Below are 12,009 nucleotides of genomic sequence, written 5' to 3' on the forward strand. Positions count from 1 at the left end.
TCAGAGGGCTACAGAGATTCCAGACTACGGAATAGCAATTCATACTCCATCAGTATGTCACTATTGATTCGGCCGCGTTTAGACAGTTTGCTGTTGACGTCAACGATGCAACTTCAAGATGTTCTAGCCGTGATCGTGGCCGCCATCCATGGCGGCCACGATGACGACGTCAGTTCGCCCTATTAAAACGCGCACATTGTATTGCTTCTTGATGGTGACCATTTTTCCCCAGATTATCGCTGTTATCGCCGTTATTACGCTATTTCCCAACGGGCTAATTATCACCCAAAGATGGCGACCACGATGACGTCAGGGCAAACCATGTGTTGAGAGCGACTGTCAATTCTGCCGTACGCTCAACATCCCTTGTGAACTGCGCGGTGTTTCTTTTCGAAGCGACGCAATACGCACTACTGACGTAGGCACACTTTGTGACGACGTGCGAATTCAAATGCGTGATAGGAAACAAAGCGGTGGGCAACGTTATCGCAACGTTATCGCAACGTTATCGCAACGTTATCGCTCACTTGTCGTAGTCGAGCACGGTGTGAATGCGGTGCGCAATGGCGATCACAGTGCACTGGGCGAAGGCGTCCCTCAGCGTGGCCTGGATCAGTCGGTCCGTGTCGCCGTCCATCTGTGACGTTGCCTCGTCCAGCACCAGTATCTTGGGTCCACGAAGCAGGGCTCGGGCCAGGCACACCAGCTGTCGCTGGCCCACGCTGCATGGCGTACGGGACAATGTAAAACACTAAATAAATTTCTTTGAAGTGTGACACCTAGGCGTTTTGGGCGCCCAAGTGCATTTAGATGCGTCGATGCAACGTAGCTTCAGAAGGACGTAAGGACGTACAGCGCTTGTCAGAAGTATAAAAAGGCTACTTCGCGCCTTTACAATCGACTCCCGTTAATTCACCCCTCGCGGAACCGCGAGATTTGGTCGAATATATGCCTAGTGTCCTATATGTAGGACACTTGAATTTTCCATATAGCTCGAACATTTTTTTTGTAAGAAAGCTAGCGCTCCCTTGCGGGTGTTTCTGAGGCCCTACCCTTCTCGCGTGCAAGTATTGGTTAGCGTGGGAGCACAACTCGCGACGAGCTTGCAGTCTCAAAATTGTCGCTCCGCGTGAGCTTCGACTAACGCCATGCCGCGGAATAAAATGTAAGTAATTTAAATTCAAATGATTTTTTATGTCGATATCTTTGCCAGTTTTTTTTGAGTAATTGAATATGCTCTGAAAACAATATCATTGTGATATATGCAAAAGCTTTTTGTTTGCGGTCTGTCAAACAGGGGTGTCCTATATGTAGGACGCTAGGCAGATCAGGAGTCGTTGTTGTGTCACATTGGAACGCGTCGCGCGCGTAGCGTTGAAGTAACGTAATAAAGGCCATATGGACGTATAGTAGAAACTTCTTCTTCCACTTTCGCTTAGGAGATTCCCTGCAGTTCATTTTACCGCAGAAAAGATCCGCAAACGCTCAACGACATTCTAAACCGAGTTGACGCTGGGGAAGATGTACCGTCGACTGTGGCCATCCTTCCACCCGAAAATCACGCGGTGGCAGTGACAGATAAAGAAAACGGTCACGAAGAAGGCACCAGCATGGACCATATGCCAGGAAGCACTCTTCGTGCTGAAGTTGTGTACACTTGTTCAGAGTCAAGTGAGGATGAGAACGACCGGGAGCCACAGACTGAGCAAGAGAAACGAAGTGTCAAGTGGGATAAACGCGACTTGAATGCGAGTTTCCCAACTCGCCACTCGTGTGACCCATACTCCGCTGAAGGAGCATCGCTAACTCCAGTAGAGGTATTTAAAAAAATTTTTGTCGATGAGGTCGTCAACCTGCTTGTTGAAAACACCAACCCTTATGCACAACAGAAGAATCGGTTGTTGAACGTGAACGCAGGTGAGATGAGATGTTTTCTCGGCATTCTGCTTCTCAGTGGCTATGTGCCGGTTCCAAGGCGTCGCATGTTGTGGGAAAACTCACGTGATTCTCATAATGAACTTGTCGCGAACTCAATGAGGTGTGACCGATTTGAAGCCATTTTCACAACCCTACATGTGGCTGACAACAACAATCTAGTACAAAAAGACAAATTCAAAAAACTGCGACCACTGTTTAGGCTCTTGAATGAACGGTTTCTGTTGTATGCTCCATTACTAGACTGCTTCAGCAATGATGAAAGCATGTGTGAATACTTCAAAGCATGGATGGAAGCAGTTTATGAAAGCGAAACCAATCAGGTTTGGCTATAAATTGTGGTGCGTTTGCATCCCATTGGGTTATTTGCTTTCTGTTGAGCCCCACCAAGGGAGGTATGGCGTCAATATGGATGATAAAAACAAGCTTGGTCTAAGAGGATCTGTTGTTACAGAAATGGTGTCCAGGATGAAAGGAAAACTTGATTACTTTTTTCACGTGTTCTTTGACAACTTCTTTTCAAGTCTCAAACTTGTTAGAAAGCTTTCGTCAATGGGTGTCCAGTGCACAGGCACCGTGCGGGATAACCGAATAGAAAACTGTCCCATTCTCACACAGAAAGAAATGAAAAGTAAGACTCGAGGCTTCTACGATTACAGAGTCGATGCCGAGTCTGAAATTATTTTATGTCGCTGGAAGGGCAACAGCACAGTGACCGTTGTCTCAATTGCTCACGGGGTCGAACCAACGCAAATGGTAAAAAATATTCAAGAGAGAACAGGTCCAAAGTCACGGTGGAGCAGCTATTGTTCATTTCGAGGTACAATGGCAACATGGGAGGAGTTGATAGACTGGACCAAAATATTGCCAAGCACCGCATGACCATCAGAGGAAAGAAGTGGTATTCTTCACTCCTGAAGTATCTTGTTGATGCATGCATGACTAATGCATTCCAGTTACACAGAATGGGAACAGAGCTCCTCACATTTTGAGGGACGATAGCGATGTCATGCATGAAGAGTTACGGCTCCAAGCCACTGTGTGGAAAAAGCCGGCAATCTTTGCTGGAAGCCGAAAGCCTATTCGACGGCATTGACCCCACAGTGATCCCTCAAGACAAGCCAACAAGGTGTGCTCATTGCCATGGGAAGACCACCACACTTTGTGAAAAATGCGCCATCGGAGTCCATGTCAAAAGCTTCAAATTGTATCATTCAAATAAGTAGTATATGTGCCCAGTGTCCTATATGTAGGACGGCTGGAAAAGCACAGTTGAAAAAAAAATTTTTGGAATAAAAGGTTGATTCTGCTTTCTGAGGTCCGAGAAGCAATTACTATGGGAAAATAAATCGCTTTCCTTAATTTCCCCAGGTTCAGGCATATATGGGTTAACAAAGGTCGGCAAAATTAACGAGTTTTAAATTTCTTTATTGCTCGAAGGCTATCGTCGTCGACAGAATAATTCAGTGGAGTGTCACGATAACTATACATGTCGATCAGTCACCCAAAGACCTCAACACTGTCATTGGTGCTGAATAAATCCTAAATAAATATCCTGCATGTTTCGTACAGATATGACAAAGACATGTCATATTGAATGATTCACTAAATCATGATCACGTGTAGCTGAAGTTCTGTCACGATGTTGACACTTTCGTCCACATAAAGGTAAACTCCAGCTTTATCATGCGCTCTTTGCTACCCACATAGATTATTGTTTCCTTGTCTGGGGCACCGGGACCTTATATAACATAGAAACCATTCTTCTATTACAGAAAAGAGCAGTTCGGTACATTGCACACTTCTTGCGCACAACTCCACGTACAGATTGTTTTCTCATTATGTAACAATTAGTATAAAACATATGTATAATTTTCGTTTACCTTATTCTTATTTATTTCCCAATGAACAATCCAGACTGTTTATTACAAGGTTATCTATGGGCATACAATACAGTGACTCATACATCCGCAGCGCCGATATGTGGCTTGTTCCGTGTTTGCACACGGGCTATATATTGCACTCTCCAAGGTTCACATGGCCACCCTTTGCTCTACAAATGCGAACAGAGAGATGTTGGCTTCGCTACATAGCGCTGATGAAAAATGAGGGAATGTCTTTAGTTCTTGGTTAATGTTCTTACTTTATGCTGTCTTATTGCCATTAGAATGATGATGTTTAAATGTTTAAAGTGTTTAAAAGTAAGTTACGTCAGAAAAAGCGTAAAGTACGACGTACACACAACCTGGAGACATGATAGCTTCGGGATTGTAATACGATTATATACGAGAAAACATGGTTCTGCTACGCGGAAACTAAAACAAAAGCCCCTTTTTCAAGCGGCTGTTTTGTCGGGTGAGCACGCCACGAAACATGCCGACAGCCTAGAGGATAACAGCTTCACTGAAAAAGAACATGAATGTACAAACACAACGGGACAGCGTTTGTCCGGCCTGCCATACTCTCATGTGCTCACGTTCTTTGTTGCCCTCAATCAGCATGCACAAATGTAGATATGCATCTTGGGTACCGGATGACGTACCTTCTTTTCTTCAACATATCGTAAACACGCACACCCGCAAGCAAGTACGCACGCGCGTGCACACACATCCATTTAAAAAAAAGGGCAATACCAAATAATTGTGAAACCACACCTGAGGTTCGAGCCTCCGTCTCCGGTTTCGATGAGCAGTCCCTCCTGACGGCCAGCCACCAGGTCGGATAGGTGCGCCTGTCTCAGCGCTCTCCAGAGCTGTTCGTCTGTGTGACTGCGCGTAGGGTCCAGGTTGTCCCGAAGACTGCCACGCACCAGCGTGGGATCCTGAGGTAAGAAGGCGCAAGCAATAGGCGATGCGATCAGTGCAGAATGTGTATGTATTTATATATATTCATTTATTTGAAGATACCGTTGGGCGCTTTGTAGTCGCTGAAGTACCATTTTAAAGCACAGACATGGTGGCGTCGAGATAATTAACGTTGGCCAGGAGCACTTCGGGGCGGTTGGCGTGACATTTGCACCAACGACGGTCCACAGTGATTTGCACTGCGTTTGGAGAGCACAACTGGGCCACGACTATGCCGCGGGCCATGATCTCGGAGCGTCTCTGGTTCTCGCCTTGAACTAACCAAGCGACTAGTGCCACGCGGTCGCGAGAAGCGGAGGATTCGGTGACTTTTTGGACCATCGGTGGTCACGCCAACGCCGACAGTTACGCCGGATTTTCCACCTCGCGAGCCAGATAATAATTTTGCAATAATAAATCAATTAACGTAAACACATAGGTGTGCAGGAGCCATCGACGATGTTGCTGTAATCAGCCCCACGGCGTGTGTACTGTGAGGCCTCACGAGGAACACGTACATAGTAGCGGATGGGGGGGGGGGGGGGGGGGGGGGCGTGAACCGCACTTACTAGCTTGATTCTTGCGCGCCTGTTTGTTACGAAAGCGACAATTGCGCCATCACGCATATTGTAATGTGGTTACTTAACAGAAATTATTGTCAATGCAAGCAAAGAACTCGAACGAGTCAACGAACTGGCAATGATGTGCAGTTCTCTCGCGATGACCGCGAAGACCCGCTGTCACGACGCTGGCGTGATGAACAGCGCAAACAGAGGGGAGGGAGCGCTTTCGCGCTGGCTGTCGTTTCATCGCATTCTTGAAACCTGAGATCACGCATCCTACAGGCATTAGGCACCCGCCGTGGTTGCTCAGTGGCTATGGTGTTGGGCTGCTGAGCACGAGGTCGCGGGATCGAATCCCGGCCACGGCGGCCGCATTTCGATGGGGGCGAAATGCGAAAACACCCGTGTGCTTAGATTTAGGTGCACGTTAAAGAACCCCAGGTGGTCAAAATTTCCGGAGTCCTCCACTACGGCGTGCCTCATAATCAGAAAGTGGTTTTGGCACGTAAAACCCCAAATATTATTATATTACAGGCATTAGGTGCGCAAGAAGACAGTGCACGTGAAGCCACCAGCCATCTCGGCGTGTCCGGCCTTGCACCCTCTTGAGATTATCCTCAAAATGCGTCGTCCCGGGCCGCATATACGCTCCGTCGCGCTAATAGCCATGCGCAGCCACGGCCGGTGTGGAGGAGTAGACGCGCGCTCACGTCCCCCTCCCGTGCCTCGCGAACGCTTGATCACGTGATCTCCAACATAGGACGTGCGGGAGAATGGTGTGAATCAAGCGACCATATTTCATTGGTTCACCCTCGAACGCTTTCTCTCGCACCTTCATTGTGTACGGCGCGTACGTAGGGTGCCATAGGACCTTATCTTGACTCGGACTTTATACGGAACATCATGGCGGTGACGACCGTGAGAATTGGTCTGCAGTGTCCTTTTATGTGCTATCGCAACAAAGAAAGCATGTGAGGATATCAGTAGTCACTGCCTATGTCATCTAATTGGGAATAGTCCATAAGAGCAATTGTTGCATAAAAGCTACGAGACGCTTCACCCGTTTTCATGCGTGTAGCATTCATAAAACCCAGGGGTGCCTTTCCGAGTGCGTTATAAGTGGAGTAAGAATTCAGAGTTTTGTATGTAATGTATGCTAGCTGCAATGTGTGACTCAGTGTGTTTTCACCGTTAAAAAGATGCAAGAATGGGTAGTTGAGCAGTATTGTGCGAATGCATGATTAGCGTAACAGCGCAAGTAAGATGAAAAAAGAAAAGAGAAAGAGAGATGACAGAATGACCGCTAAGTGCACCGAGTTGGGCCATCGCTTGTGTGATCCTCTTCTCGTCACTATTTCTGCGTTATTTGCGCTGCTCTACCGGCCATGCGTTTGAAAGGCGTTCATTCAAAGGCGTAAAGGAAGACTAAGCGATCGATAAAATCCGCCGGACAGTCGATGCACTTCTGCAATAGTTGCAGAAGACACCACCATAGTCGAGGTGGCGCGAGTAAGAACTTTAGGGGACGCTGGTTTGCATGGATAAGCCAGCGCCATCCGCAACGCCTACTCATCAGATTTATGTCAAAACTACTCGCAGCACCCTACTCGCTTAACGTCTGAGTCCCAAGCAACGCCTGGTTGCTTCAATTACGTCGAGGCCACTCTTGCCGTCCCGTACCCCGCTGCCTATTTCTCGAGTTTTTATGGACAGCACTCGGGAGCATGACTCATCAATAATTTGGGACTGGAACTACACCAAAGAGCCGCGAGTAATCTGTGAACTGGCCATAACCAGCAAAAAAAAAAAGAGAAAGAAAAAGAAAGAGTTCCTCTCGAAGAGCGAAGCAATGACAGCGACACTGCAAGCGAATTTTATGTGTCACGTCGCCAATCGACACATACATTGCTCTTGCTAGACCTTGCAAGCGCAATGCAAGGTTTAGCATTGCGCTTGGACTTTTTCGCTTGTAACATCTGCTATGGCAGTCAGCCACACGGTTGGTTGCTCCGTAAGCCAGAAATTTGTGATGGAGTCCAACAGGATGACCTACTAAATTTGCATGCTTTCCTTTTTTTGCTTGCTTTTTAATTATAAAGCCTTCCTACTAACATTGGTTTTATATTGACGTTTAATTTCACCTTTCAACAACACTTACTCATAGAAGACCTGAGACTTTATTTGTAGGTATAACGTGCAATATTCCACTCAGTTCTTGGTCAGTCCTCCATATAGGGGATAAGAGCCATGAGTTGAATGGGACGCGACAGCAACCACTCCTCGAAGGATGTTCAAACTCTACGCGGATGTTGCATAATGGCGCGACGCAGCGCTCAACGGTGCTCCTGCTTGGACTGAAGTGACAGCTCCATGACACCTACGAGACCTCTCTTGCACGCGGGAAATTCTTAAAGAATTGCTATCCGCTGCAGAGGCAAGAGTCCATAGCCTAATTGTTAGTGTCGGGTTTCTGCGCTAGAGCTCTTTTGCTTGAATCCGGCTGTCGGTGAAATTGATGTGTGTGTATATATATATATATATATATATTACTCATAAAAAGCTATCACCAATGAAAAAATCGGGCCCGTGGGTTTGCTTTCTTTTCGTACATAAACATATCTGTGCATGATATGATCTCTGGAACATCACGGCGACGGCGAAAATTCACCGAAAGTGTCCACATCATTGCTATCGCGATAAAAAAAACTGTCACGCTCTCGTCTCACCTGGGGAATGACGGTGACGGCGGAGCGCAGGCGTCGCAGCGGCACTGTGGACACGTCGACGCCGTCGATGAGAATGCGTCCTTGCGAAGCTTTCAGAACACGGAGCAGGGCCAGCACTAGCGAGGACTTGCCGGCACCCGTGCGGCCGACAACGCCCACCTGCGCCGTTGACGACTGATAGTGAAGGACAAGCGCCCAGTTGTGTGGGAATATAACGTCCGCTAATAGCGCATTTGTGAACAATTTTAATATCTTCTTACACAACTTCTTAATATCATCCGCCCCCTGCTGCGCTTCCCTTCCCTTGGAATCCAGTCCGTAACCATTAATGACCATCGGTTATCTTCCCTCCTCATTACATGTCCTGCCCATGCCCATTTCTTTTTCTTGATTTCAACTAAAATGTCATTGACTCACGTTTGTTCCCTCACCCAATCTGCTCTTTTCTTATCCCTTAACGTCACAAGTATCATTCTTCTTTCCATAGCTCGTTGCGTCGTCCTCAACTTAAGTAGAACCCTACTTGAAGAAAAGAGCGCTACGAAGACGCGGACTAAAAGAGGAACATGTCCGTCGTACATGTTCCTCTTTTAGTCCGCGTCTTCGTAGCGCTCTTTTCTTCAAGTATGCAAAACCAACTCGCCCACATCGAGCTTCTGCTATGTAGAACCCTTTTCATAAGCCTCCAGGTTTCCGCCCCGTACGTGAGTACTGGTAAGACACAGCTGTTATACACTTTGTTTATGACGGCCACAAATTATCGGCTACGTGTTCTGCGTACAGACGGCACGACTAGCGTGACATCAGCGACGGCGGCGCGAACCCGACGTTGTGACGACGAGGGAGATTGATGACGGTCGCGATGGCAGCATGACCAAGCCGGCATTTTGAGACCATGACAGCATGACACCGCGATGGCGCGACGAAGGGGGCACGACGACAGCATGACGACGGTGGCATCACAAATAGCCGCGCATCTCGGCACGCTATACGCGCAGCGGTCTACGCCGACGAACGCTACAGTGGCAGCTGTCGGCCCATGCAGGCGACGCAGAAATGCGAACGTGCGAATGCGAAGAAAGGCACGAAGTCCCCGCACGAAGCTCCGACGCAGGAAGTCCCCGCGCAAGAGCGCGTGCATTTCATCATACCTTTTGCATCCGCGATGTGCCAGCAACGCGTTCGTGATCCCAGAGAACGCCCGGTCAGCCATTTTTGACAGTTCAGTTAGCCAAGCAAAACAAAGTGCTTTGTAGCATAGCATATTGTAGGCATATATTCTTAATGTTTTCAGATATAAAGAACGTGCATCAAACTCATGAATGGGTCGTTTCTTGTTGCACTTAACAACACAATTCAGTTGCCAAACACTCGCAATTCCCCAACAAAACTGGTGCCAGCTGGAGGGTCCGAAAAATTTATAGGCTATTGTAACGTGTTCTTGCGGAGGGATTAAACGGAAGTCTTCCGGGGACTCTGTTTGTAAGCATGAAAATGGCACTCCACAACCATCCTCCTCTCCCATCGGTCACCTTTCCTGTCTCCTCCGAGTCCGGCGCCCGCTCTGTAAGCGCCCTATAAAAAAAATGTCGATGGCAGGAGGCATGCGACGGGTATGCGAGAAATTAACCTAAATAGGTTGCCTGAGCCACTTAATGCCTGTCATTATTACTTATCCTTGCACCTACTGATTCAACGTTCGTCGTAGTACGACGAAGTGAGACAACCGCGCGCAACTACTTTCATAACAGGAGATGGCCTTCTTCACTGAAACTTATCCTTCGCTAATTTCGGAGTGGAGGCCAACCTTAGCTGCTTGACGTTGTGCATTTCTACACTACCCTGTTAATATAGAATTAAAAAAACATTCTGCATGCGGACCTGCACCATAACGTCATAAATTATGATAGGCCGAGTCAATAGAGGCATTGTTTGATGTAGCCATTATGTGTCAGTTAAGCAAGAGTTTATAATGCAGCACTAACTTTACGGACTTCGGGTGTGGCCGGCGCAGCGGCATCAAACAAAGTCGGTGATTGGTCCGTGCACTTTACAAAAAGGAGGCATTATTCTAGAACCCAACACATCTGGAAAGAGACCATAAACCGTCTGGTTGTTTATTCAGCGTGACAAAATACGGTCACGTGGTAGTGACGGTGAAGAAAGTAGCCAAACTGGGAAAGACGAAACTAGCATTTTATTGGGCGAACATGTGCCCCCAAAAACAGACTACACTCAAAGAACGGCGACAGCAGCGAACACAGTCGGCGATCGTCGAAAATTCGATCAGCGGGTCAAGCGCGTCGGCTTTTGTGCATCAGTCGTCGAATATTCCACAGTAAATGCTGGGACCCGCGTACCTTCCACAAAGTTCTACATTATTCGCGTCGCGCACACATGCAATCAGATTACACAACGTTCGGTCACAGACAGCGGATGGAAGCATCGATAAGATTCCAGAAACTTTCGATTCATGCAGGCGCGTCCTCTGCTGTGCGATAACATTTCTTAGGCGGTGAAACGTGTCGCCCGATAAAGACAAACAAGTACACGTGTCAATACCCCCCTCTTAAAAAGCATTGACTCGATCCTGCAAACGAAAGTAATAAAGAAAAACGCCCGTAGCAAAGAGAACAACAACATAAGGAAGTTCGTCAGCGTCCGTAAAATGGTTTAAGACGCACCATGTGGACCACTTCAGATCGTGCGCGACGCCGCTTTGAATGCGAAATACCGTCTGGCACGACCTCATAGTCCAGTGCGCCAATACGTCGAATGACCTTGTAGGATCCGAAATAGCGTCGCAATAGTTTCTCACTCCGTCCTCGTCGGCGTATCGGGGTCCAAACCCAAACACGGTCGCCGGGCTGGTACCCGGCGAAGCGTCGTCGGAGGTTGTAGTGTCAGCTGTCGGTACGCTGCTGGTTCTTGATCCGTAGGCGGGCGAGCTGTCAGGCTTCTTCGACGCGCTGGAGATAGGTAGCGAAGTGAAGATTCTCTTCGTCAGTGACGTGCGGCAGCATGGCGCCGAGCGTCGTCGTCGGGTTCCTGCCGTAAACCAGCTTAAACGGCGTGATCTGTGTTGTTTCATGCATCGCCATGTTGTAAGAAAATGTTACTTACGGCAGGAGGGCATCCCAGGTCTTGTGTTCGATGTCGACGTACATTGCTCGCATGTCGGCGAGGGTCTTATTCAGGCGCTCCGTAAGACCATTCGTCTGTGGGTGGTAGGCAGTTGTCCTCCTGTGCCTTGTCTGACGGTAAAGCAGCAATGCCTTCGTCCTCTCGGATTCGGCCGCATTTACGCCGGCGACCATAGTTCCTAAACCAGACATCGACATAAATCCAAGTCTCCCCATGATTAACAGCAACAGCTCAGAAGTCTGCTCCGACGATACAAAGGCTGCTTTTCGACGTCATCGAGGATTCGACAAACACCAGTCGCAAAGCATCGCATAAACACCGAAGAGTGCGCTCGACCACTCCGCCAGAGTCCTTACCGAGTTTCCACGCGAGAACGTGAAGATATGAGAGAATAAGTCGACGAACTGCTGCGTGACATCATCCAGATGTCGAAAAGCCCGTGGGCATCTTCTGTAGTCTTGGTGAAGAAAAAGGACGGAACAATACGTTTCTGCGTCGATTATCGTCGACTTAACAAGATCACGAAGAAGGACGTATACTCCCTTCCACGGATAGACGACGTATTAGATCGGCTCTGCAACGCAAAATACTTCTCGTTGATGGATCTCAAGTCTGGCTACTGGCAAATAGAAGTCGACGAGAGAGATCGTTAAAAGACCGCCTTGATCATGCCAGACTGCCTCTAGGAGTTCAAGGTCATGCCATTCGGACTGTGCTCAGCGCCTGCAACGTTCCAGCGCGTCATGGACACGGTGTTAGCAGGATTGCAGTGACAGACCTGTCTTGTTTAATTGGATG

The 12,009-nt window shown here is 48.0% G+C and overlaps 1 protein-coding gene across 1 annotated transcript in view; it reads right to left on the reverse strand.

The window, feature by feature from the left end:
* Positions 1-12,009, reverse strand: part of LOC126528135 (ATP-binding cassette sub-family C member 3-like) — a 109,847-nt gene that overhangs the window by 2,633 nt on the left and 95,205 nt on the right. The window contains exons 28-30 of the mRNA XM_072284544.1: positions 8,068-8,226; positions 4,590-4,756; positions 528-722 (exon numbers count right to left, since the gene is read on the reverse strand). Of these exons, the coding sequence (XP_072140645.1) occupies positions 528-722; positions 4,590-4,756; positions 8,068-8,226 (521 nt within the window). The remainder of the gene's footprint in view (positions 1-527; positions 723-4,589; positions 4,757-8,067; positions 8,227-12,009) is intronic.

The sequence above is a fragment of the Dermacentor andersoni genome, chromosome 9 (genome assembly GCF_023375885.2).
Source record: "Dermacentor andersoni chromosome 9, qqDerAnde1_hic_scaffold, whole genome shotgun sequence".
NCBI lineage: Eukaryota > Metazoa > Arthropoda > Arachnida > Ixodida > Ixodidae > Dermacentor > Dermacentor andersoni.